This window comes from Cucurbita pepo, chromosome LG01 (assembly GCF_002806865.2).
Source record: "Cucurbita pepo subsp. pepo cultivar mu-cu-16 chromosome LG01, ASM280686v2, whole genome shotgun sequence".
Lineage (NCBI taxonomy): Eukaryota > Viridiplantae > Streptophyta > Magnoliopsida > Cucurbitales > Cucurbitaceae > Cucurbita > Cucurbita pepo.
Window position 1 is genome coordinate 3492661 of NC_036638.1, and position 26655 is coordinate 3519315.

The 26655-nt window shown below is 35.2% G+C and overlaps 4 protein-coding genes across 7 annotated transcripts; 1 reads left to right on the forward strand and 3 right to left on the reverse strand.

Annotated features, from left to right (window-relative positions):
* The first annotated feature begins 44 nt into the window (after positions 1 to 44).
* On the forward strand, positions 45 to 8137 carry LOC111780379 (anaphase-promoting complex subunit 6-like). Of its 3 annotated transcripts, none has more exons than XR_002812848.1 (17): positions 219 to 464; positions 828 to 962; positions 1107 to 1180; positions 1338 to 1377; positions 2000 to 2045; positions 2344 to 2423; positions 2592 to 2773; positions 2888 to 3013; positions 3243 to 3317; positions 3959 to 4084; positions 4316 to 4385; positions 4808 to 4890; positions 5596 to 5709; positions 5817 to 5916; positions 6801 to 6836; positions 7257 to 7446; positions 8050 to 8137. XR_002812848.1 is itself a non-coding variant. In XM_023660773.1 (17 exons), exons 1-17 carry the CDS (start codon positions 219 to 221, stop codon positions 7267 to 7269), a joined length of 1593 nt encoding a protein of 530 aa, XP_023516541.1. In that variant the 3' UTR covers positions 7270 to 7523. The 3 variants fall into 3 exon arrangements, 2 of the variants coding, with proteins under 2 accessions (XP_023516531.1, XP_023516541.1); XM_023660773.1 differs by lacking the exon at positions 8050 to 8137 and adding an exon at positions 6537 to 6583 and having other exon boundaries at positions 7257 to 7523; XM_023660763.1 differs by lacking the exon at positions 8050 to 8137 and having other exon boundaries at positions 45 to 464; positions 7257 to 7523.
* Positions 7933 to 10186, reverse strand: LOC111780399 (pathogen-related protein-like). Its single transcript, XM_023660785.1, has 4 exons — positions 9835 to 10186; positions 9473 to 9605; positions 8679 to 8977; positions 7933 to 8333 (listed from the first exon to the last, which is right to left on the reverse strand). Exons 1-4 carry the CDS (start codon positions 9973 to 9975, stop codon positions 8166 to 8168), a joined length of 741 nt encoding a protein of 246 aa, XP_023516553.1. The 5' UTR covers positions 9976 to 10186; the 3' UTR covers positions 7933 to 8165.
* A 1567-nt stretch (positions 10187 to 11753) lies between these two features.
* Positions 11754 to 15076, reverse strand: LOC111780371 (cellulose synthase-like protein G3). Its single transcript, XM_023660754.1, has 6 exons — positions 14386 to 15076; positions 13814 to 13963; positions 13469 to 13579; positions 12954 to 13397; positions 12519 to 12866; positions 11754 to 12424 (listed from the first exon to the last, which is right to left on the reverse strand). Exons 1-6 carry the CDS (start codon positions 15004 to 15006, stop codon positions 11879 to 11881), a joined length of 2220 nt encoding a protein of 739 aa, XP_023516522.1. The 5' UTR covers positions 15007 to 15076; the 3' UTR covers positions 11754 to 11878.
* Positions 15077 to 15850: 774 nt separating this feature from the next.
* LOC111780408 (auxin response factor 9-like) lies at positions 15851 to 19609 on the reverse strand. Of its 2 annotated transcripts, none has more exons than XM_023660805.1 (14): positions 19220 to 19609; positions 19011 to 19120; positions 18816 to 18911; positions 18580 to 18636; positions 18350 to 18502; positions 18170 to 18254; positions 17990 to 18080; positions 17740 to 17904; positions 17530 to 17643; positions 17377 to 17449; positions 17156 to 17303; positions 16422 to 17047; positions 16126 to 16313; positions 15851 to 16037 (listed from the first exon to the last, which is right to left on the reverse strand). In XM_023660805.1, the coding sequence occupies exons 1-14, from the start codon at positions 19269 to 19271 to the stop codon at positions 15902 to 15904; spliced, it is 2094 nt and encodes a 697-aa protein (XP_023516573.1). In that variant the 5' UTR covers positions 19272 to 19609; the 3' UTR covers positions 15851 to 15901. The 2 variants fall into 2 exon arrangements, with proteins under 2 accessions (XP_023516573.1, XP_023516564.1); XM_023660796.1 differs by having other exon boundaries at positions 19011 to 19126.
* Between the last annotated feature and the right edge of the window lie 7046 nt (positions 19610 to 26655).

The window sequence follows — 26655 nt, forward strand, 5'->3', positions numbered from 1 at the left end:
TATCTATTTAATTAGAAGATCACGGATTATGCGTGTTTAATGTTTAATGGTAACTCTAAGCCCAACCAAGCCTCCCGCCCATTTTCCATTCTCTCTTCAACTTTCCCTCGAGTAGTCTCCGACTCTGCCAAAACCCCAGCGCCAGCGGAAGAACTCGTCCTCTTCAATTCTCCTGTTCCACAAATCTCCATTCTTCTGCGTCAACAAAATCCTTGAGAATGAGGGAGGAAGAAATCGAGAAGCTCCGAGGTGTAGTAAGGGACTGTGTGAGCAAGCATCTCTACTCCTCCGCCATCTTCTTCGCCGACAAAGTCGCCGCTTTCACTGAGGACCCTGCGGATATTTACATGCAGGCGCAGGCCCTCTTTCTTGGACGCCATTTTCGTCGTGCGTTTCACCTCCTCAATGCCTCCAAGATCGTCCTCCGTGACCCTCGATTTCGCTACCTCGCTGCCAAGTGCCTTGTAAGCTACTCCGAACTTCACTTTTTATCTGTGTTTTGTGTTCATTGTACGCCTGATTCGATAAGTTGGTGACTGTTATTGTGAATTGTATTCGAGTGGGAAGTAGCCTGAATTGGATCAGTCTTTGGCAGTAGAAAGATATGAATACCGGAGTATAGGTGTTTCCTTTAAGGTGGGGAAGCAAAAGTTCCGGCATTAATTTGTTATGAAAATTGAACTCCTGGCGTGTCTGTTCTGTCCGTGCAATCGACTGTGGAGTCCTCTAGGAGGTTCGAATTACAGGGATAAGACGTTTTGGGGCGTGTAGCTAAATTTTATGCTTTCCATAAATCTCATTTGTTTTCAAAATTTTCGATTGTCCAGGAGGAATTGAAGGAGTGGGACCAATGCCTAGCGATGCTTGGTGATGCCAAAGTGAACGAGCATGGTTACGTGCTTGATAACAAGGATCACAGTGGCATGTACCTTGACAAAGATTGTGAGGATCGTGAGATTAATGTAATGTGCTGTTATATCATTTCAACTTGTTTTAAATTAACATTTCATGTAAAAATAACCTCGCCTAATTAATTTCTCGATGGTTAGATCCTAGATCGGTCATTCAATTCACAGTGGGTTCTCTGTTTTCCCATTTTGTAACAGATAGCCGCAGCAACATGCTTTTTAAGAGGCAAGGCATATGAAGCTCTGGAAAACCGCACGCAGGCTCGACTTTGGTGAGTTTATGTTTACATTTTTTCTTCCATGGACGTCCTTTTATTTCTTATCTTTCCCCCTTCCCCTAAAACCTATATAGTTCAGCTAAAACTATGCAACTTCAAATAAGGAATGGATGATGTCATTTATTATTCTAATTTTTTATAATATGTTTAGGTACAAAGCTGCTATCAAAGCTGACCCTCTATGCTATGAGGTAATATTTATGAACTTTGGTATTTTTGGATCAATATAGCTGAGTATCCGCAGGATAAACATTTGGTTTTTGAAAAAACAAAGCTTAAACACTACTTTCACCTATGAGATCCTTTTTTTTTTTTTTTTTTTTTTTTTTTTTTTTTTTTTTTTTTTTTTTTCCATCTACTTTGCATTAAGTTTTAAAAACTAGGCCAAGTTTTGAAAACTAGAAAAAGTAGTTGAAAACATGTTTTTTGTTATTGGAATTTGACTAAAAATTCAAATATTTTTCAAAGAACAATGAAAACCATTGTTGAGAAAGGTGAGAAAACAAGCATCGTTTTCAGAAATCAAAGACCAAAAACCAAATGGTTATCAAATGGGGTCTTAACTTTCTGTTACGATTCTTGTATGCTGTGGTTTAAGAGCTGAAAATTAGCGATTCTGTTGCATCATGGGTGCACATTTCAGCATCAGCAGTTTAATTAAATTCTTTGGCTTTTTTCAAAATCAGGCTAACAAAATCTCTTAGCTTCCTTTTTGGTGTAGCCATTAATTTTTAAGAAAGTTGTAATTTTTTTAGATTTATGTTCTGGCTCCTCCTTTTAATATATACCATTTTCATTTCCATTTTGGTCCAGGCTTTGGAGTGTCTCATAGAAAGTCACATGCTGACATGTGATGAAGGTAAATCTCGTCTCTATGGATTTTAAGAAGAATTATAGCTTAATACATTTGATTGTGTACCGTGTGTACACACACACATATATACATAGACAGACATATACATGCACAGCACTTATACATCGGCGTACACATGCTCACATATTTGTATTGCTTTTACAATCCATTATTTTGTTAACTGTTCATTCATGAAATATTTGACTTGTCATATATATATTAATTTCTCCCCTATATTTTAACTTTCTCTCCTTTGGATACGATTGTTGATAATCTAATTCTTTTATACGATGTGGAATTTCAGAATCAAGTCTACTCTCATCATTGCAGTTTGGTCCTGAAGATGGATGGCTCTCATCATTTTATGCATGCTTAATAAAGAAGGTAAGAAGGATGCAGCTTATTTTTCTTCTATTATGAGTAATGAATACCAAACTAATGTCTATTACCTGCATTTTCAATTGTCAGGATGTCTCTTTATATTTGCAACATTTTTTTTTCCTTGCGTGCTTGTGAAATTCCCACTAATTTGTTTGTTTCCTTGTTCTCCAGTACGATAAAGAAAATATCATTGAAGCGAGATTCAAAGAACTTGAAAGAGAAAGTTGTAATTCAAAAAGTTCTGATCCATCATTTATTCGAACTCTAGAAACTAATACTGATCTGTTAGCTTGCAAAGCTGAATACTACCATCAGTGTGGTGAATATCAGAAATGCTTTGAACTTACCTCTGTGTAAGTCTATAACTGTCTAGGAAACTAGATCAACATATTGCTTGAATTTCGTCATAACTATCTTTCCTTTTTTATACCCTTTTTTTATTATTTATTTTCTCTTTTCATTTACAGTTTGCTTGAAAAAGATCCCTTCCATTTAAAAAGTACACTGGTACATTTAGCTGCAGCAATGGAGCTTGGACATTCAAATGAACTTTATCTAATGGCATGCAACCTGGTCAAGGACTATCCTCAAAAGTGAGTGGCTTGTGTATTGGAACTATATGTTTTTCAGTTGTTAGAGCATACAAAATATTTTAGTGGAAGTAAATATCAAATAGAAAAGTGAGAATTTATTTTTCCTTGGTTGAAGTAGATTTTATTAAGTTTTGCCAAATTATTAAATGTTAGGACCACACCCATAATTTTTTATATTTGAACTCCCCCTTGCTATTGGTCCATCACTTATTTGGAATATCCTTTTCAGGGCGTTGTCATGGTTTGCTGTCGGTTGCTATTACTACTGTATCAAAAAATATGATCAATCACGTCGTTTTTTCAGGTGAATGTTACTGTTGTATGCTCCTTTTATAATTATTCTTCACTTGTAATTCCAATTGGTTGCTTTCATGTTGCATTTAATTAATACAATTAAGCCTAAAGTGACAACTTCATTGTCCCAGTTTTTGAACCTGGCCAGGAATGAGAAATATTGCTTTGCATTGCTACCAGCCACCTCTTTCACCTAGAATTGACATCCTGCATATTATAATTTACTAGCTGTACCTAAAGCTTTGCCAAATGGCTAACCTGCTATGACATGTCTAAAACTTTTAAGGGTCTTGATGAGCAACTTGGCCTGTATTAGCTTGGATTCTAGTAGAATATGATATTTTTGTAAACTCAGAAATTTTCTTGATGACTTGTTTGTTCATCTTAGCTTGAATTCCAGTAAGAAAGCAATTCCAGGGCTTGCCAAGTGCCTTTTTTTTCCTGATTAGACCCATGATTTGAGGAATTTTGATGTCTTCTAGATGTCTGTGAATTCAAGTGTATCTTTTGCTACAAGTCTTGGGTCGGGTATTTCTAAGTCAACGATTTCTCATGTGTTATAAACTTTATTGGTAATTAGGAGATTGATATTTCCAATATGAATAGTTTTTTTTTTCTTTTTCCTGATATTTATTATTGTATGTGCTACAGCAAAGCTACAACTCTGGACGGAACATTTGCACCTGCTTGGATAGGGTATGGTAACGCTTATGCTGCTCAAGAAGAGGGTGACCAAGCCATGTCTGCTTATCGCACTGGCGCTCGATTGTTTCCAGGGTAATTAATTTAATATTCTTGAGTTATTTTATGTTTTGTTCTTAAATTTAGGCTGCGAAAGATGGGAAAGTATTTATGTTATTAAGCAATACCTTATCTGTTTTAAATGATAAATGATAGAAAATTTGGTTTTATCATTTTGTAAAAGATGTGTGGAGTTATTCATTGGCTAGTTCTCTTATTTCATGAAATTCCTTCTACAGGTTGAATCTTGATATTATTTTATTCCAGGTGTCATTTACCAACATTATACATTGGGATGGAATATATGCGAACCCACAGCTTTAAGCTTGCTGAGCAGGTATTACCTAAACCTGGCATGAATACTTATTTCTTATCCCCATGTATTGTCAGTATGATTTTTCAACTCACAGTCAATCTCTGCTGATATACAAAGAATGCTTTTATTGGTTAATGCTGCGACTGGGGAAGATGAAACTTATTCTGCACCTTTGCGTTTCTTTTACAGAAATTTTAGGCCACATATTATATGATGGATGAATCCTAAGAAATATAAAATTATTTAAGATTTGCATCATGGAATCTAGTTTGAAATGTCTTAAAGAATGACAGTATGGTCATAGAAATATCACAGCATTGACTTTCATTATTAGTGGACATCCCATACATGCCTTGTATCCATTGGCTTTCCCTTTCAGTCTTCCATTCATCATTTGATGTTCCTGAAAATGTCAATATTTGAATGGTTTTTTCTTGTTTCAGTTTTTTGTGCAGGCGAAGACAATTTGTCCATCAGATCCTCTTGTTTACAATGAGCTTGGAGTTGTTGCTTATGACATGAAGGAGTATCTATATTTTTCTCTCATTTATATCTGTATTTGTTCGCACAATAATTTTGTTTGAAGTTCTGCTTCCTGGCTGAGATAGTGTCTCATTTCTGTATATATTGTGATCACAACACAAAATGGTATTATATACATTTCACCCGTATTTTAGATCATGAAGTTCTGAATATCTAAGAATTGGTAATTTTTCCTAAGTCCCAATATTGGTGATTTTGAAGTATATTAATATTAATGTTTGGCCTAAAAGTTCACCAACGAAATAAAACATACCCTTTTCATTGCGTTACTTAGTTTTTATATTGTGATTTTAAGTTGTGAACAATGTATTTATTCAATGGATTCACAATCTTTGTGCTCCATCAGTAGGGTGGTGGCTCCTTTTTCCAGGTCTAGTAAAAGGGATTAAGAAATATGTGCTTTGTATCATGCCTTATGCTTGGAAATCCTTTGAAGGTTACAACTACTGTAAATTGGACTCTGTAGAATACTTTTACCCTTCTAATCATTATTTTTATTATAAACTCCTAGGTTTATCTTTGTCTTGTTTCATGTAAAGTTGTTAATCATCGAAAAAATGTTGACTTTTTGGCATTTATAGGGTAAGAGATATGGGTAGAAATTGCAGGTTTTTTCTATTGTTTTAATTTATTACTTTTTGGCATTTTTGTCTTCGTTGTTCTTATATGTGTATTATTTTATCATTAGGTACAATAAGGCTGCATGGTGGTTTGAGAAGACTTTGGCCTGCGTTCCATCTCCTTTGAGTGAAATGTGGGAGCCTACCGTAGTTAATCTCGCCCATTCATATCGAAAATTAAAGTATGTTGGTAAATATTTAAAGAATGGGATTATATTATATCTGCATATCATTGGCTTAATTTTTTTCGTTTGAAAATGATTCCCCTTTTTTTTTATTTTTATGCTAGGGTGTACCGTGAAGCAATTGCATACTATGAGAAAGCACTTGCGTTGTCAACAAGAAGTCTTAGCACTTATGCTGGTCTTGCATATACTTATCATTTGCAGGTACTCGAATATTTAAAGCCTTCTCTTTTCTTTTTCATTTTTGTTTATCAATGTGTTTTTTAATATGTTTGCTATTTTTAGTTTTCTAATGTTATTTTAGCGTGCAAATTTTTATTAGCTTCAGTCCTGTGAGAATCAGCATCCTTAAATGGGTTGGAAATGTCCTCTAATATCCATTACTGGGACGAACCCTGCTTTTGGCAGTTTTGCTCAAGAGTTTCAGTTTGGGGGGACCGGGTTTGAATCTTCTCTTTTCTTCCCTGGTGTACCAGATTAGGGTGGGGTGGGTTAATAAAAACGATAAAAATTGACATTAAGAAAACAAAATCCATGTCAAGAACTAGACTCCACAAGCTGGAGCAGCAATTCTAGATAAATCAACGACATCAAACATTTAGAAACCTAATCACCATCAGCATTATAGTAAATGTAGGTCAAACCACATTTTCTGCTGTAGTCGTGGTCAAAGTGGTTGGCCATGAAATTCACAACACCGCACTCGCCATTAGTCACTCCTTTCAGAGCTTCTGCACCTTTCCAGAGTCATTGACTTTGTAGTATTGGAGGACGGCAAGCTTGACCTTCTTGTATTTGTGCATGATCTTCTTGGGTTGGTGTAGGTCTTCTTCTTATGCTTCTTGGTGCTTCTCCTGAGATGGAGCACAAGGTAAAGCTCTCAACCTTGAGGATGATAGTCTTACTCGTGAGGGTTTTCATGAAGATCTGCATGGTTGGGAGGCTTGGTTGCAGAGCTGCACGGCTGAATTGGAGTAACTTTGGGGAGGGGGGACTTGGATTGTTATGGAACGCCTAGAATATCTGCTCTAAGCATTTTTTATATTCATGTCTAAGCTTACAATAAATTTCTCTGTCCTTTTATGCAGGATCATTTTACTGCAGCCATTACATACTACCATAAGGTAAGTTATTATGGACTTGGTTTTAGTTTTGTAACTCTATTCTGCATGCTTACCTTACGAATTTAACCTGTCCTGATTTACTGGTTTGTATACCTTCAGAGATTACCATTACAGTTTTAGTTGTTGTGATGGAAAGAAATTTTGACAACAGTCATAATAGAGTAATGATGTTAAACTGTAATCATTATTTTTATAATCCACAATCTGCTACGTTAACTTATCTCAAACTGTCTTATGGGACATTAAAGTTAACAAATCAGATGCAATGAACAATAAATTGAACGGCATCTCGCCATTGTAGTCTGTGTTACTGGAATTATCAAGCAATGAAAGTGCATTACTACCAAAATTTGTGTACAATATTTTATTTCAGCATTCATGAGTCGATTCTGCTCTCATTTGTTCTTGCTTGTGGATTAGGCATTGTGGCTGAAACCAGATGATCAGTTCTGCACAGAAATGTTAAGTATAGCTCTTATGGATGAATGCCAAAATGGGATGGATCCTAAGGCAGACCTTCGGAGGAGTGAGGTCTTTGTTTAATTGGAGCATAAGCGAATCTTTACTGTACAATCATGTTTGTACAATAACTTTTAGAATTTGGAGTTAGGTCAGTTGTAGCTTATTATACAATCATTAATTTGATTCTTGTACCAAAGAATTCAAGATATACTGTAACAATTCTGCTTTTTTCGTTTTCCAATTAATATATATATAATTCATTTGAATTTTCTTACTTATTACTTGCGAGTTGAATTTTGATATTCTATATATTATTTGTTTGAAGAGCATGGTAACCACTACTCTCCTCACCCTTACGAATTACAGGGGGTTTTAAAACTCTTTTTTGGAGGTAGTATCCTTATTACTTTGGGGAGACTATTATATACTTCTGTGACTTTTATTACCATATCATAAATTTGACGGTAAGAAGATTGATAGCAATACTTTTCCTTTTTATTTCAACTTTTTCCCAGGTTATATGCCTTGAATTTCACTATATCCTGTAAAATCTCCTGATATAAACCTTAGAAACTTCCATTTCAATATTTATGGCAGAATAGAGTAGATGATTTATAAAGTCCCTCTCATAGTACTGCTGAAATATTGCATCTTACTAAACAAACCAACATGGTTAAATCAGGAACACTTCATTGCGAGGATTACCATAAATAGATGTTTGATACATATGTGGCTATATTTTTTATTGCAGGTAATTGAAAACCTAGGAATTTGTATCTAGCAAGAGAAAGGTAGAGAGGTCCCTGGATAGAATAGATAGAAATTATTGAAGGTTGCACAACTTATTTCAGACCAACTTTCTTTGGACTACTCCTTGGGTTTGAAGAATGGGCAGCCAACTGAAGCAGCTGAATCTTTCTCACTGTTTTGGGGTTTTTGGGATTCTGAGGCAGTTTTCCCCTTCAAAAGACCACCAAATAGCTCTGCTGGATCATAGTAGATGTGAGCTTCTTCAACCTTTAGCGATTCATCAACCTGTGCAAATATCATACACAGCCAACTTTCAAGATTATAATTCCTTGAAAGGAATTCTAACTTCATGTACAGGTGCATGTGCTTTTTTCTTCAAATTTTCTGGCATCTTCTGTAGTTTGGTAGTGCATTATATCTAGCTACACTTTTTAGAGTTCTGTTAGAATATTCTTGTAGCATCCACACTTTTTCAAGGTGTGGTTCAATTGAAAATACTAATTTTAAATGCGTGTCTAGGCACTAAGTAGATTGACTAGTTTTGAATAGAGGTCATGTTCAATGTTTTTGCACCTGCTGATTCAGATGATATAGACAAGTTTATTTTGGTAGGTTAGAACTCAACTTTACCTTGAGAGTTCCCAAGCCATAGAATTGAACCAGTTCACCATTTGGGAGATGGCCTTTGTAAGGTCCTTCGAAGAAACCCCAATGCCTGAACTTGTAGGCAATCAAAGGAGGACCTGAATAAACCTCTATAACTTCCCATGCAAATCCTCTTGGAAAACAAGCCCTAAAAACTTCATGAGATGATTCAAACGATTCTTCGTCTGCCTTGTAATACTGAAACTCCTCTGGTAGAGAACTCTTCAGCAATGCATTGTAGCTTCCAAGCCTTAGTGTTTCTTCTCCTGAGAGCCCCTCTCTTCCTACATACCAGAGAAAACTCAGTTTATGACATAGTACCTTCCATGAATTCAAATTTTAATTTTATGATTTAAGAATCGTTGTGTTATTGGATTAGGTATGGCCTGTTAGACAAGAGGATCGCATGTAAGCTAGCCCGAACATTCATGGATATCAAAGAAATATGAGATTCTTTTTGTGGGAAGGGATATGAACAAGAAAAAAAAAAAAAAAAGAACTCCAAAGTTGCTTTTGTTGGATTTGAACTTTGATTGAAATCTTACATATGCTTATGTCTCCCACATGACTTTGTTTAGATGGAATATCCAAAAATCTCTTTTTCCCTTTATCGAGGAACAACTCTCTTCAAGTTGGTTAGATAGTTGAGAAACAATTTTTTACATGGTTGTATCTGTCGTACATTCAGTGTTTCCTTCTCCTCTTTCTCTCTCGTGAATTTATTTACCTGACATATATAGATATTTCTGTATGTAACAACCATGCAGAGATGTACTTACCATTGACAAAAAGCTTGAACTTTTCAGGGACTATGGTCTTGAAATCCTGTAATTTAGTCTTGTGGGAAAGCTCCATCTCCCATGATTTTATAGCATTTTGCACTGTTTCCTCCAGAGATCCTTTTGGCCACTCCTACCAAGAAACAAAACAAAGAAACAGCTATAGACTGGAAAGCTGAAAGAAAGAAAACGGTGCAGTGGAGAAGATACTAATTATTATTGTAAAAGCCGATGATTCGATCTTCATCTCAAGAAACACAAAGAAAGAAGAGAAAAAAGAGGGAAGAACTGGTTGACTCTTAGTGAGATGAAGATAAAGAGGAAGGGAAAGTAAAAAAGTGTTGAAACAAAGAACAAAGAACCTTGGTTCTGCCATCTTCAAAGAGCTGGTTAACAATTTCAAAAGATGGGGGCTTCCCATGCCTCCAGTGAACAGTAGGAGGCTCCAAATGCAAGAAAACTCTGTACTTATCACTTCCATTTGAGCTTCCCTCAGCGCTCATGTTTAACTATGGCGGTGTTGGTGTTGATGTTGATGTTGATGGTGGACAGAGTAGCCTGTCCTGTTGTTTTATAGGTGCCAAAATGTGTCAATTTAATTTCCATCTTTTATTTCTATCCAACATTTGACCTTTTTTGTTGGCCTTTCTCTCTCACCTTTATTTTTCTTCTTTTTCAATCATGTCTATCCATTCAATCAATACTGCGTCAAATTGGACCTTTATAAGTTGTTAGCGTAAAACATCTTGAGAACCATTATCGGGCACCTTCGGTTTGTGATCTAAGACTAAATTTTTTTACTATATTCTAGTTTAAGAAGTTGTTCAAAATATGTTCATTAATCAATTTTATAATATATTATGTTACACATATTTTAATTTTAACAAATTAAAACTAGTTTTGAGAATTTATAGTTATTTATCCTCTATTGAGAATATGCATTAAAAACAGTGTGCTTAAAGTTAGAAACAGTGTGCTTAAAGTTTATTTTAAATAATTTTCATTATTTTTTTATAAACTTTATTCAATTTAGGTGAGGTATTCAATTTTTCACAGATACCGTGCCAGGTGACTGGAATCCTATTATGTCATTTGAAAACCTACAAAATGATCAGTTACTCGAGTATTGTGTTGGAGAGGTTTAGTATTTATCCATGAAAAGAGTCGACATTAAAGAATTAAGGAAAGTTTTTAAAACATATCCTATTTAATTTCTCAAATAGTTACAATTATATTTTTTAAACCTACCATATTTAATTTCTCAAATATTTACAATTGTATCATTTTAATTATTGTATTGTTAATATTTTATATTCTAGTTTTTGTACATTTTAAAGATTTCATTATATACTAAATTTATAAAAATATTTTAAAATTTTTAAAACGTGGTATTAACGATTTTATTTATGGACTAATGGTAAGAATATTTTTTAACTTTAAAAAATTTAGAGGTGTTTTTGAAATCTTTTTCTTATAAAAAAATTAAGGGTATTAATAGAATTTTTGTAGTGTTTTTTAGTTTATTCATATTATAATGTATTTAAAATTGTATAAAAGGTATGAATAGTTGTATATTAGTTTATTCATATTATAAATAATATATTTAAAATTATGTAAATTGTATGAATAGTTGTTTATTAATTTATTCATATTATAAACCATATATTTAAAATTTTATAAATGGTATGAATAGTTGTTTATTAGTTTATTCATATTATAAACCATGTATTTAAAATTGTATGAAGTGTATAAGGGGTTGTTTGTTAATTTATTCATATGTGTTTTAAAACAATACGAAATATTGAAGTATTTTTTTTATAAGAGAAATAAAATAAACTAAAAAGTAATGTAAACAACGTGGTCCAGCCAACATTGTTAGTAAAGCCACATTGAAAAAAAAATTCCAAAATAATATCATTTAACTTCATTACCATTCTAAAAAAAATTAATAAGCAAATTTTTGTAATATTATAAATTCTTTTTCGGTTCTATGAACCCGAAATTGATTTACTAAATTAACCCAACCAAACCCAAAAATGCTAATCCAATCCAACCCTTATAATTTTGGGTTGGATTGGTTCAGGTTGTTGGATTAAATAGATACTCCAAGTAGGAAATCGTGTACTGCCATCTAATAGACTAATAGAAACCGCTTGTCATCGTAGATCAAATTCTCTCGAACCCGTTTAGAATTCATCATCATTGAAAAATACATTTCACTTGTCATCAAGGAATCTATTCGTTGTCGAAAAGTATATTCTACCTATCATTTAACCACTCATTAGAAGTTTAAGATCGAAGTCTTCATAGATGGTCGGTTTGACAAAGATTATCCGATACGCTAAGCTCACTTTACCATCGATCAAATACAATATCTTGGTTATAAGGAGAGTTTCCTACCATTTGCTAGAACAAAAAAGCAGCAAAAGAACAAAGAAGCAAAGCTAGGAAGAAGGATAAAAACGTAATTTTGAGTGGCAATTTCCCTCCATCTTTCCTAAACGCCATGGCCACATAAAGCGGCCAGCAATTGGCCACCACAAACCCCGCCACAACCATTTGACCAAACAATTCCTCCCAAACGCCCCTCGATCTCCAAATTCCGATCACTCCACCGGCAAACCCCACCAAATTGACTGTCGCAGCCGTCGCCATCGGCACGAACATCGGCGACGAGGCTCCGAATTCAAACAGCTCTTGCTCATATCTCTTGCTCTGTTCTTGGTCGACTACTTTGCTCGTGACATTGAAACCAAAACCAGAAACGCCGAGGGACTTCAACGAGAACTCCATGGATGCAAATAAGTAGCTGGACAACGATCTTATGCTCCATATTCTTTGATCGTTCCACCATTTCTTCAATGCGTTCCCATCGAGCAGGAACTCAACCAGGTCTTGCCCATACGCTCCGAGGCAGAGGAACGCATACAATACAAACCATGGATTCGAAACCTACAAAACATTGAGAATTACATTAAAAGCTTTCAAACCCATTAAAGATCGAACGAAATCGAACTCAAATCATGTTTAAAACTTGGGGATTTACCTTGGGGAAGATGGAGACGCCATTGATGAGAGCCAATTGAGGGAGGAAGGCATAAACAGAGACAGGGAAGAACAAAAATGACCATAATAAGTTATGGCAATAAGAAAGGCTCATGAGAAGACCAATGGATCGAACCCCAAAAGTGACAGGACTGTACTTGGAAAACGTCACTTCAAGAAGCCCAATTACCCATCTTTTCACTTGATTCACTGCATCGAGAAGATTCATCGGCGCATCGCCATAGAAAGCAACTCTGTCTGGATTGCAGAATATACTCCTCCACCCCTCGGATTGCAGTAGATACCCAGTGAAATAGTCCTCCACTAAAGACCCATATCTAAAACCCAGCTACAAAACAAACCCAAATCCCAAAATCACTCCTTTTACTTAACAAAATGAGTATCAGTTCAAATTTTCAATGGATAGCGGCCATACCTTGGAACCCCATTTGGTGTGCGTTTCATACTCACACCCCGCAACCACACAGGCAAGGTCCAACACTTCCCGACACTTAATGGGTGTTTCCACGACATGATTTGGGTGGAGATTGGAGAGCTCTGGCGCTTCGAACGACGAGGGGCCTCCAAAGAAAGAACGTCGAGCAAAGAAACAGCCGGTGCCGAGATAAGCAGGGCCTAACAGGCCGTCCATACCAACAGGATTGAATAAGTACAAGCGCTTATATTCACTAGCGTAGATATCATTTTTGCTGAGTCCATGAAAGCGTTGGGGGAATTGAATATAGCTCAAGTTGGTGGCAACTTTTGGGTCCAAAAAGTAGCACAAGACTCGGCTTGGCGTTTGAGGGTCATTGGAATAAGTGTCACAGTCCAAAGTGAGAATAATGGGTGCATTGGTCATTACAGCTGATACTCGAAGCTATTCCATCACAAATAATAGAGACATTAGAGACGAGAACGAACAGAAATAGAATAAGATGTAGAGCTTACCAGAGCATTGAGGGCACCGGCCTTGAAATGGTGATGAGATGCTGCATTTTTTTCTCTTGAAACATAGATAAGATTCGGCATATCCTTGTTTTTGCTACTCTCGGACAACACCTGAAATTTATAACGTCTTATCTAGTTGAGCTAATTTAGAGAATGATCATGAATTTACAAGCAAATGAATACATCTCTAGTATCATGCCTTTTTTGGAAGCTCAAAGCAAAGTCAGGAAGGCTTATACTTAAAGTGGACAATATCATACCATTGTGGAGAGTCGTGTTCATCTAACAAGCTATGCATCGAATGCTACAAGACTCGTGAACTGTGAACGGGAATGGGAGTGTTACCTGAATGATGGGAGGATGATTGCGAGGAGTGAAGGATTTGGTCCATTTATCAAAACCCATACGCTCTTCGTCTCCATTTATGAGTTCATCTTCAACCTTCCCTTTCTCCAATGCATTTTCTACCCTCATTTTCATTTGCTCGTACATTATCTGAAATTCAAACCCCAACAAATTATATTTAATAGTAATCATTTTAATTAATATTTTGGTTGAATTTTTTATGAACTAAAAAATAAAAGGTAATTTATATTCATCTACTAAATTAATTTTCTTCCTATATTTTAATTTATCTTCTTACATATAAAAAGAAAAAAAAAACATTTCAATCCCTTCAGATAAATATATATATATATAGCAAATATCAAGAACAATTCTGTCGTTATATGAAAATTTTGTCGATTTGTGTTACAAGAACGTGGAATTGTCTGCCACTCCATTACTGAACTTCATATTCCATTATTCTAAAAAAATAAAATTCAGTTTCCAAGTAATTAGGAGGAGAAATTTGAAGTTTTGTCGTTTAAATAAATGAATAAATAAATAATTTGATTCTGAAAAGAGATTAATAATACCTTGATCTTCTCCTTTTCAGAGTTGGAATCTTTGTTTGAAGCGAAGAACGCATCGGGATTCCTTTCAACCACTCCGTTTCTCCTGCAAAACGGCAACCACTCTCCGGCGAACCTCGCCGCCTCTATAAAAGCAAACAGCGTCAAAACAGAGCCGCCGTCGTCGGAGACATACACCGAAAGCTTCTGGGTCGGGTACTCATAGGCCATGACCGACAAGGCCGTGTTGACCACATTCATCGGCGGCTCCTTGTACGGATCTGCCGTACAAATGAACACATCCAGCGCCGGAAAGTCCGAATCCTTCTTTAGTAACTGTTCTAGGTTTCCGGGGAACTCCCGGCGGCGGAGGGGAATCATGCGGTTGGTTTGAGTGACGGCCCAGAATAAGGCCAAAACGACGTCGGAGATGAACAGAAGAACAGAGACGAAGAAGGAAGTAAAAGAGGCGGGATAGAGAAGCGAAGCTAAGTGATAATAAAACAGAGTTAAGATGGCGGCAGTGTAAAAGGCGGCGAAGACGCGGTTGAAGGCGGTGGCGCGGCGAGAGATGTGTGGGGATTCGGAGTGAAGTGGTAAGGGCACGGCGGCGGCGGCGGCGCGTGCTGTGTGTTCCTCCATCATTTCTTTAACAACTTTTGGGTGGTTTTGGTTATGCTAAGGCTTCATTGTAGATGTGAAATTTATGTCAACTTCTCAAAAATAAATAAATAAATAAATAAATAAATTCTCCCATCAAATTGTGGCAGACACTCAAATCGTCTTTAAACCATTATTAAAGAAAATAAAATAATCTATTTTATTTAATAAAAATAAGCGATCCTTCTAAGAAAGAGACCAATAATTAAAAATAATAATAATAATAAATATGAAATAAATTAATGAAAATATCCTCCCCATAATTACTTTTAAAATAAATTTCAAAATAAAGTTTTTTTTTTTTTCGGAAACAATAAGGTTAAGGCTTGATGAATAATTATTAAACACCTTTTGTTTTTTCAATAAAATAGAAAAAAAAAACAAGAAATTTGAGAACGACAGCAATACTTTTCTTTATTAAGAAAAAACAATAAAAAAAAAACCTTATTTTCCCAATCCCACACAATACACAAATGAAAACTTTCTTAATTTATCAACCAAAAATAAACACAAATTTGAAATAATAATAATAAAACATATATTATGTAGACATGTGGAGAACCAAATTTACGAAATTACCCGTGGGAAGATGTGGGCCAGCTGTGGAATAGCCCAATGGCCCAAAATGCATCGTGACCACAATAAAGGCCCGTTAAAAGGCCCATTAACCTCGGCCCAAAAGTGATTGGGCCGGACTTGGAGAAGAAGCAATGGGTATATATATTTACACAAATAGAAGAAGCAATGGGTACTCACCTCTCCTCCTTTATTTCTGTGAAAATAGTTTTTTTTTTTTTTTTTTTTTTTTTTTTTTTTTTTTTTNAAAAGACTTCAAGAACCCAAAAGATTTTAAAGTATTCTAAGTAGTGTACTCCCAGCTTCAGCTATCAGCTGATTCCGAGGTTATTGCAGTTCCATCGAATTCGATCGCAGACATTGTGAGTCTTCTGCCCGAACTCGTCTTTACATCTTGACTCGACCATATGTATATTCTTCTCACCATGTTACAGAATTCCCTGCAAGATGATAAAACCATAGGAGGAGAATTATGCAACTCGGTATCGAATCGAACAATGAGGTTACTGGTTGAAGTGTGTGACTTACTGCCATGGATAATCGCCCATGAGCATCGTATCTCCTTCATCGTCTGTGAATACAATCTCCCACTTGTCACGAGGACGAAGTTCTCCCTTGATATCAAACATCTTTTCCATTTCGTCAATGAGTTGGTCATACCCTACCAATGTCGTAAGGTCCACCGCTCGTCCCACAGCCATCCCCTGCATTTGAACCTTCGATATGTCGATGACCAACAGAACCAAGTCAATAAATTAGCTTAAGCCCACAAAGTTCGAGACATGATTCGGCTGTTTAATTGATCGCTTATCTTATAGTCTCACCTTGGTTCGGCTTCGACAGTTGGTCGAGGCATTGTGCTTGTGCTGGATCTCTTTAGGAAGTGCTTGTAAAAGTCCTAATTTTCGTTCTTTAGAAGAAGCCTTTGGCAGGTTTGAGCCCTGCTGCTCTGCATTAGATGACAGCAAGGTATTGACATGGCTTTCAGTGACTTCATTTGCTGCGCAGTTCGATTGATCAGAAGTCCTTTCGGGTGGAACGGGCCTCTTAGAATGATCAATGAGCTCGATCCCAAACAAGCGACAGCTAGGAGCCACCTCGGTTTTCCTCCCCTCTTCCCCAAACTCATTTATTTGGTCACTCATTGGGTTCGATGTGCGTGGAGTTGGACACGTCGAGTGTGCTGTTGGCACTCCAGGGAAGACTGCTGACCAAACAGAATTGCTTTTATGGTCCTCTGTCGAATCCTTTAATCGATGCTGCGAAACACTCCCATTCGGGACGGTTAACCAAGAACCCTCGTTATGAGTCCTCGATACCGAATTCCCATTGCTGCTAATATCTGTTTGCTTGTAATGCCATCCTGCAGGAACACTCAGCTGTGTTTTATCATCATGTGGTTGAGTCGATACTGGATGTCGAAGAGTTGTCACGGTTGAATTATCAGACTCTGTGTCATGTACAACGAACAAAAGAGAAAAGAAACGTCACGATTAATCGATAACTTATTTCGACTCCTCCAATATCAAAAGAACTAATAGTTGGCTCTACGCAATACCTGGAATGTCAAGTGGAGGCCGAGGCCGTTTGTTCTTTACCGAAATTGATTGAGGAATGCTCTGGGACACGGGAGCCACAAACGGTTCGATCTCCCATGGCGAAACCCTCTCGGGTCTTTGAATAGATGCAAGTTCATCCCATTGAACCTGGAAAGGAAAGCAAATACAATCAAATATTGGAGGTGGCAGTAAGAATCAGTACTCCAGAGGAAGACATTACTCTCAGTGATCGCCATTGCGAATTGGGCCAGTAAGGAGATATGTCGTCAACGCCGATTATGGTGCCCGAAAACCTTGTCGATTAGCGAACGAGAAAAAGAGTTAGGTCGGAAAGCTCATAAAAGAAGAAGAAAAGGGATTGCAGCATGTTTACCTTCTCTCAGGAGAGTCCTCTCCTTCAAACCTCATCTTGAACCTCATCCCAACTAAGAACTTAGTGTTCATGGCTTCTTTATACTTACTTAAGCTGACCAGAAACTGGCTTGCCCTGGAATCAAATGACAACAAATCGAAATAGACACACGACATGAGAATCCAAATCGACATCACAAAGTACATAGAACAAAAATAAAGTATTAACAACCTCGGCTTATAATAGACAACGAAGCGAGTTAGAGTTGCAGCAGCATGAGATGCAGTAGCAAGCACTCCTAAGTGCATGCTGTGACTCGAAATCACAGACGAAGGCATGGTGCTTTGTTGACGAGAAAGACGCCTCACTCCGACTCGTAATTCCCCATTTTCCCCCCTACAAAACCATTTCACAAGTTAACCAAAGAAAAGTAACCTCCCCTCCACCGACGATCATCCATAGTACGAAAATCAAGATATACCTCAAGAATACAAACGAATCTCCAGCAACTAATCTCTTAGACGTAACAAAGGTGCTCCATCCGGTCGTTAGCAAATGCCTTCGAGGTTGACCTGTTCGTTCGTCATAGCACGGATTTACTATTATAAATGCAAAAGCTCAACATATGGTTGTGATCATAGTAAACCAGAAGGAGGCTCACCCCTGAATATATGCTTGAATCGCCACTCGTAACCGTGAAGATCTTTGGCTATGAGTTCTTGAGTCGGGGTCTGTTGGGTCATATCCTGAAGAACATCCACATGAGAAGATTACAAAATGCAACAATATTCGAGGGACGAAACAAGCTAAACAGTAGGATAACTCGGTAACGAAGAATTACCAATGGAGGCAGGCATTCGGTAGCGTGTTTACGGAGCACGGAGAATCCCCCATGGGTGCTAGTATCAGAAGCAGTTAAAACCTTGCAAAACGAATGAACTTTCGATTTTCGACATTCCCCCGGCGAAGGACCAGGAGTTGCAGGTTCCTCTTGCTGGACATCCATCATAATTTAGTAACAAGTCCAAACCAAAATAGACAAGTAACACAAAAGCTACAAACAGTTCTTACATTTCCTTCTGGAATTAAAGATATCTGTGCATAAACCTCATCCGTCTCCTGCTCTGCCTAAAATTCAAGGACAAGGACAAGCAAAATGGCTTATATTTTGAGCTCAAAACTCCAAACTACAAGGCCTAATAACCTGTTTGGTTCCCGAGAATATCCAAGAGGGTTCTTGTTTTCTAACCCACATTTTCTCAGAAGCCAAACAACAAGAACAACAAAGGATGAAGAACAGAACATACCAGCAGCCGGACATCAACTACATGACAGAGAATTTTGGAGGGAAGATTAAAGGAAGGGAGTTTCTGATTTAGCTCCTGATTTGTAGATGCCTCCAACTATATGAAGCAAAAACATTCAATCAAGCCAAAATAAATCAAAATTCCAGCGGCAGAGCTCGATCTGATGCAGTGGAAATGATTCATCAACGAAGTTACCTGTTCCATGTGGCCTTGAGGAAAATAGAAAACATGTTCATGAACACGAGGAACTTCGACAAGAGGCCCAGCCGAGGCCTTCCATAGCTCAACGTAAAGGCCATCTCTTCCTGAACCTTGGAAATCGCCATTTACAGAGAAGGGAATTAGACCCAGAATCGGATTATGAAAGAAGAAGATGAAAGAAGAAAAACCCATTAAAGTTATACCTTGAGATGAAACATTTGAGGGTGAAAACGACCCCCCACCCCGATTAGCCATTAATGTTGAAGCTTCCCCCACTCCCCCACAAGTCAAACAACACCAAACGAAGATTATCCAGAAACAGAGCCGCAAAAACGCATAAACCCACCTTTACTTACAACGCGTCAATGGCGATTTGGAAGATTTCCCAACAAGAAATACAACTCCACCGACCTCCACTTCCCCTTTGGCTGCCGTTACAGAACCGTTTAGTGGAGAAGCTCTGAAACCCACTCTCGCTTCCTTCTTCCTCTCTCTTCCTCTGGTTTTTTTCTCTTTGGAATCCGGGAAGAACGCCGTTACAGAGAATTCCAAAAGGAGAAAAAAAAAAAAAAAAAAAAAAAAAAAAAACTTCCCCGCTTCGTATTGTAGCGGTGCCTTAGTGCCTTATTGCTTCAGCTGCCGCCTCTTCCCTCTCTCTCTCTCTCTCTCTCTCTCTCTACTTGTCTTTTTCGTTTCCTTTTGATTTTCTAATGAACAGAGTCGAAACCCATGATTTTGTTCTGAGGAGAATAAACATAATCTCAATCACCCCATGTTTTTGTTCAAGATTTTTCTTTCTTTCTTTTGGGTATCCATGGAATAAACCCATTCCAACTCCCACCTTTTATACTGTCATAAAAATCTCCACAGTCCCCCACCCCCATCTTCTGGATTGCTAGTGTCCTAATTTTGTTCGCCTTTTAACTACCCTTATTAGCTATCTTACCTTCCAATCAACTTGAATATAATTTAATTGATTATCTATTTTCGTCTATTGGATAGTGGTCAACTTCATTTTTATGCCCTTACAAGTACGTGAGATCTCACAGTAAATACTTCTACTTTTCTTTTCCTCAAAGAAGAACATTAAATGTTTTATTAAATATGTGTTTTGTTTAGGCTAATCTATAGTTAGGCATCTAAAACTTAAATTACACAAATTTGAATTTAAATTATTTGTTCATTTACAATTTTTTAGAATATTTATATTAGAAATGTAACTTAGAAGTCGAACCTACGTCTTTTACGGAAAAGCTATTGATGCGTTACCAAAATATCAGGCTCAAGTTTGGCGTTATTCCAAACAATTTAAATGCATACCATATGAACTTCGAAAGCATTAAACGTCTAGCCAAACATTCATTACAACACGCAAAGTTTAGTAAAATTATGAAAATTGATTTGTTATTATAATATATTTATTTTGTTCTCGTATTTTAAAAAGTTTTAATTACTCTTTTAAATAAAATTTTGAATTTAATTTTGAGAGGAAAAATATCATACAGAAAAATGGGAGAAGTATGGTTAGAATGTAACCCAAGGAAGGGGTAAGGCAAACTATAGTTGGAAGAATGGTGGGGGTTGGGGGGAAAAGAAAGTGTTTGACGGTGAAGGGCTGCCGTGTGATAACGGTCGAACGGACGATTTATAAAAGGAAATTAAAAAGAAAAATAAAATAAATGTAGAGAGTACGGAAAAAGACATAGAGATGCGTGTTATCAGAGTTAACGGAAGACGTTAAATTCCGACCAGATACGGGCGTCACCGTTAGTTGTTGCCGTTCCCTTTCGTTGTCTACTTCGAAGCAGGCAACAACGTTGGCTCGAGTTAATCCGGCAGGAAAATTTTTAAGGTTTTTTTTTTTCCTTTTAATAATCTATATTTTAATTACTTTTATATTCTATTTATGTTGACGTTCTTTTTTTCTTTTTTTCCTTTTTTCTTTTTTTTTTGTTATCGTCAGATGGCTATAATTATAAGTTTGACCTTGATGTGTGGTCATAATTTCTGAATATGCCACTCACTTTACATGGGTCCCACGTGTAAACGTGAGGATAATTGGTTTTTTTATTTATTTTTAATCTCTTTGACTAATTATTTTTTCTTTTTTGTTTCTCTCTCCCCAATCCGAGATGATCTGCCAGCAGTTGGGTGGTCCTGCTCTGTACACGTCAGCACATGTTCTGTTTCATTGGGAAATTTCCAACATCAATACTCCCAAAAATATATGCATGTGTGAAACCAATAAATATATATATAATATTGCTAATTATCTAATCTAAATTATAATTTAAAATTTGATTCAGTGGTAAGTCAAACGCATTTCTTTATAAAGTTTGTATGATTGAATCACCAAAAAAAGAATATGCATATTTTTATGTGACAACCGAATAAAGTAGTTTTTACTCTTAGAAATGAGAAGTAAGTAACATGACCATGTCGCATAGGAATTTTGGGAGTCATTATACGTCAAATTTGAATTCTAAATCTTGGACATGGATCATTACCGTAGGATAGTAACTAGCGATTTAATTAATGAATTGATTATTCTTTTGCTCTTGAAAGAACAAATTAAAGGTAGAGAAAATCTCAAATTTTATGTTGAAATGAAAACTTTTGATTAATTAATTGAAAGGTTCCTATTCTTACTTGCATCTTCAACACATTAAGCAAAGTTTGTGTCCCCTAAAATATTATATATTTATGCCTATCCAAGATGCTTTCACATGAACTAACAAGATCACGTACGAAAATGAACTTTAAAATGTTATAGTTAATTCGATCGTAAGAACTTTAAAATTAAATGTGTTTAACTTGAAATAATCCTATATTATGAACTTTTTCTTGGAATCATACAAGCGAGGATTAATTATTGTCTCTGAAAATAATTTTCACTCTTAGAAGCATTTCAAGATAAGTAGATTAGTGACATGTTGTGATTGTTAGATGCGAATAAATTTTAAAAAAATTATTCAATGATTAATTTGTATATTAATCGAACTTTATTATTAAAATTTGAGAGTTCCTTTTTATTAAATTTAATGAATGAATTAGCGAAAATCAAAATAGATGCTAGAAATTGAGGCAGCTAACTAAATCTATGGTCGGGATGAAACCATGGTATATAAAATCCATGGTTTTTTTTTTTTTTTTTGAAATGTAGAATTATTATGGTCTTCTCCACGATATTTAACTGGTCTTTCAACTTTATTTATGAACTACTTACTCAATATGGATCGGTATGATTCTAATTCAATGGATACGAACTATTTCACCTGATAGCTTTTAACTTACGCTTATTTATTTAAATTGTCGCTAGTGAACTTTTTGACTCCTTTATTTTTACGGTTAACGACTATAATTTACCTTCCATATTTATTATAACAAAAATATTCATTATCCTACTCAACATGGACTCCTACAATTTCAAATCTTAGGTTCGAGTTGCTCGACCTGAATGTCGTGACTCAAATTTTGTCGTATTGATACTTTTGAGTTGTTTTTATTCATGACTATTGTATTTAATAAAAAGGGTCGGTGGAATTGCATGTTTAAGAGATATTCCGTTGTACCGAAACATATCAAAATGATCCTATTTATTTAGCGGAATGACAATTGAAAGTTATTGGACATTAGGGTTTTTTCTTTTTTTCTTTTTTAATTATTATTATTGTTCACAAGGAGTTTGACTTTGGAATAATTATTGTTGATAAAACATCATATTTGTAACCTAAAATATAAGCAACCCTCAAGAAAGATTCTAGGAAATTACAAGGAATATTTATGGTAATTATTTTAAATTGTGAGAATTATTTGTAAACTAAACATTTTAGGTGCTATTTGGCGTAACAGCCAAAGCTCACCGACAGCAGATATTTTCTACTTTGACTTCCTACATATCGTTTTTAGCCTCATCATTTTTAAATGCGTCTACTGTGAAGAGAGTCTAGCCTTACTCCAACCAGTGCCTTGTATTGTCCGGTGATTAGTTTTGATACCATTTGTAACAACTCAAGCCCACCGCTAGCAGATATTATCATCTTTGGGTTTTCCCTTCTAGACTTCCCTTCAAGGTTTTAAAACGCGTATGCTAGAGAGAGATTTCTGTATATTTATAAAGAATGCTTCACTCCTCTCTCCATAGTAGATGTGTGTTTAAAATTGTGAGGCTGACAAGAATACGTAACAGGCTAAAGCAGAGAAGGACAATATCCGTTAGCGATAGGCTTTGACTGTTACAAATGGTATTAGAGCCAAACATCGGGCGATATACCAATAAAGACGTAGGGCCATAGAGCCAAACATCGAGCAGTGTGCCAACAAGGATGCAGGGCCCCCAAGAGAGGTAGATTGTGAGATCCAACATCGGTTGGAGAGGGGAACAAAACATCCCTTTTAGATGTGTCAATATTTGCTAGATGTAGGCTTAAGATGTGTCACAGCTGGTAACCTTTGTGGCCTAGCCATAAATGACTCCAACCACTTCTATGGACATTTCGTAACTCTCTAGAGTTCCAATATAGTGTATTATAATATGCTGTGACACATACACAGTCATAAATATGGGAAGCGACTTCGTGTCTATACTAATTCATACACATAGGTTGACCCACCATAAATGACTTTGTGTCTTATCACAGTACTATCATAAATATGAAGCACATAATCGTGACATAATATAATACTAGGAACAACATCTCAATATCATAGTCAGATAAGCTTAATCCTGTCTACCCTTTACACAATTAATCACATGTCAAACTATAGCATTTAATCCACGGTCAACAGAAAACTAACGCCTAAATTTTATCGCGTCGTTTCACATTTCTTACATGATCATCATAGACATTAAGGCTTCGAACAAATAATGGACCTTATATAATCATTATCGTGTCATGCTATAACTTTCATATTTACTTTTCACGAATTTAACTCGTACCTCGTACATCATTTGATGTGACAACATAGCATCAAATTGATGGACTAACTTTAATATAATTTATTACAATTTACTTTTGCATTTATATTCCTATATACTTAGTACATCAATTTGACAGTACTACATAAAATCCCATCAAAATTAGAAAATATACCTAAAATAAGATGACACAAAAGAAATGTATGGTACCTCAATAATATTGACTCTAATATTGGTTTTCAACAATAATTTAAACATTTATAGAGCCCACAAACCCAATTAATTTCTTTATTAATCATGTTTAGTGCTAATGGATAATTTTTTTTTTTTTTTTTTTTTTTTTTTTTTTTTTNTTATAAAGTTAATTTTATTTTATTTATAATGGAGAATAAAATGGATTATGCTAAGGACAAGCCAATAAATATTTGGTAATGTGTATGTTTGGCTGTACCCCTATACAAATGCTTATTTCTTAATTTCAACTTTAATCTTAATTAAATTTTATTTTTGTATTTTCTATTTTTTTTTATGTGACCTTTGCCTCTATTCAAGGGTTGGGGTCCAATTTCTTTTATTTTTATTATTATTCACTCAAATTACTCTTTAGTCCTTCAATTTCGACTTATGAATTTTTTGATAGACGATACTGAGTTATAATTTACCGACGTAAAGAGGTCACTTCCCAAATTTGATGAAGACATACAGAAGGAAAGGGCAATTAGGGTTTAGAAAAGTATTAGATGAATAATCATGATTATGATCATGATTACGCAAGTGTTTAAAACCTTAAATGATGATGATGAGAGATTAAAATAGAAAATTGGACGGCTGAGATTGATTTGAAGGTATTGTCAGCACGATAATCATAGACATGATGTACTTGATCTGCCCGATTTTCAAGGTGGTCCCCGCTATCCCCACAAACAAGGAAAGGAATTTATATGGCTCTAAAAGGAAATAACTTATTTGAAAAAAAAAAATAAATAAAATAAAATGTTTTTTTTTTTTTTTAATTTGGAGAAAAAAGAAATAGTTAATGCAATTACTTTAAAGAATAAATGTAGATTAATTAAATTTTGGTTAAAGGGAGAGTACTATTATTGGAAAAGTTATAAATATTATTTGAAATTTCCCCATGTGGAGACCATTCCAACTTGTTTTGTAATTCCTTGTTTGCCCTTGCCCTTGCCACTGCCCTGCACAAAGGGACCACTTTCATACCGTCTTTTTATTTTTGAATTACTTGTCAAACAAATAAATAAGAAATATTTTGATTTCTTAAAATTACCTTTTTAAAATGTAAATTTTAATTTGTATATTTAAATTTATCTTTTCCAATATTATTTTTCAAAATACCATTTTATTAGGTAAAACTCACATCAAAAAGTTTGTTTATAGTTTTTATAATATTAAATCTTTTTTTTAAATAAACTTTATTAGTATTATTTGATTTTGTTTGGTGTGAATTAAAATATTTGTCTTGAAAAAAAAAATACTAAAATTTAGGTTTAAAGCCCATTAGGACAAACTCACGGGATAGGTTCACGGATACTAAAAAGTGTCCGAATCGACAATTGATTAAACCGAAGACACTTAATCAACTATCCAAAGAGGGAGAATGACATGTTGAGCTAGTAACCACGAGTCGGTAACTTAATCAACTAATAACACGAATTTGAATATATGAACCAGCTTTTATTAAAAGGTGCCCAATCTAATACAAACTATGTTTTATACTTCTCTACTCACTTGATGACTTAATCATCGAATTGCATTGGCACAAGAGCAAGATCTTACCTTACAGATATCGAACAACTACCAACCAATTCCACATGAGATTTTGATTACCAACATCTCACTTGAGATATGGTTTATCATGTAAGATATCACTAATACAAATAAAAAAATGAGATTAAAAAAAAGTAATGATGTTAGTTAAGATTTAATCAAATTGCAATTCCATCATGTAACATTGATTAAGGGTTGTAAATCAAGTGGAGATAATCATAGGCAAATGGGAAACTAGCCATCAATAATCCAATTTGAAGTGGAGGGGTGGAGGATTTTTAATTAATTAATTAATTTATTTATTTCAACACCAAAATATCTTTATATATATTAGCTAATGGGAATTTTGGAGAAAAAGTGAAAATTGTGATTCTTAGTGCATATTAACTAGAGAAATTGAAGGAGACATTTTCAATATACGAATCGTATTTAAAAGGTGTATATATACATTATTTAATAGTAAAAAAAAATATCACATGTACTTTCGAAACGTATATAGAATCAATACAAATAAACATTAAATCAACGTCACAATCACTTGAAAATAGTTTTATTTTATTTTATTTTATTATATATAATAAAAAAAGTTGGTACAATAATGTATATCCAAAATAGCAACAATTTTGAAGTAAGATTTGAGGATGAAAAGCGATGTAACGAAGAAATGAACATAAAAACAAAAGTGATTAAAACCTACAAATATTTACAACCTTAAAAGGTAAAATTATAAGGAGTACAAGAGAAAAGTGCTTAAAATATTTCTATTTATGTAGGAATCACAAGATTGGTCAACTTGATAAAATCCTTTCTTATTGTGATTTTATTTGTCAATTTCAAAGCGAACCCTAATTCATGGGGTGATGAATTTTAGTGCCCAAAATTAGGTCAATGGATACCTACTCCCACATAATTTCAAATTTATTGGTGAAATCA

What these genes read in the sequence shown, in the direction of transcription:
- LOC111780399 (XM_023660785.1), bottom strand. Translation starts at nt 9,975, where the DNA reads ATGAGCGCTGAGGGAAGCTCAAATGGAAGTGATAAGTACAGAGTTTTC. An exon ending in GTTCAAGCTTTTTGTCAATG is followed by an intron (nt 8,978 to 9,472) that starts GTAAGTACATCT and finishes TCTGGTATGTAG; the next exon opens with GAAGAGAGGGGCTCTCAGGA. An exon ending in ATGGCTTGGGAACTCTCAAG is followed by an intron (nt 8,334 to 8,678) that starts GTAAAGTTGAGT and finishes ATATTTGCACAG; the next exon opens with GTTGATGAATCGCTAAAGGT.
- LOC111780408 (XM_023660796.1), bottom strand. Translation starts at nt 19,271, where the DNA reads ATGGCTAATCGGGGTGGGGGGTCGTTTTCACCCTCAAATGTTTCATCT. An exon ending in CTCAAATGTTTCATCTCAAG is followed by an intron (nt 19,127 to 19,219) that starts GTATAACTTTAA and finishes GCGATTTCCAAG; the next exon opens with GTTCAGGAAGAGATGGCCTT. An exon ending in CTTTAATTCCAGAAGGAAAT is followed by an intron (nt 18,503 to 18,579) that starts GTAAGAACTGTT and finishes ATGGATGTCCAG; the next exon opens with CAAGAGGAACCTGCAACTCC.
- LOC111780371 (XM_023660754.1), bottom strand. Translation starts at nt 15,006, where the DNA reads ATGATGGAGGAACACACAGCACGCGCCGCCGCCGCCGCCGTGCCCTTA. An exon ending in CTGAAAAGGAGAAGATCAAG is followed by an intron (nt 13,964 to 14,385) that starts GTATTATTAATC and finishes TTTGAATTTCAG; the next exon opens with ATAATGTACGAGCAAATGAA. An exon ending in GCGTCTCCATCTTCCCCAAG is followed by an intron (nt 12,425 to 12,518) that starts GTAAATCCCCAA and finishes AATGTTTTGTAG; the next exon opens with GTTTCGAATCCATGGTTTGT.
- LOC111780379 (XM_023660763.1), top strand. Translation starts at nt 219, where the DNA reads ATGAGGGAGGAAGAAATCGAGAAGCTCCGAGGTGTAGTAAGGGACTGT. An exon ending in CTGACCCTCTATGCTATGAG is followed by an intron (nt 1,378 to 1,999) that starts GTAATATTTATG and finishes ATTTTGGTCCAG; the next exon opens with GCTTTGGAGTGTCTCATAGA. An exon ending in GCTTTAAGCTTGCTGAGCAG is followed by an intron (nt 4,386 to 4,807) that starts GTATTACCTAAA and finishes TTCTTGTTTCAG; the next exon opens with TTTTTTGTGCAGGCGAAGAC.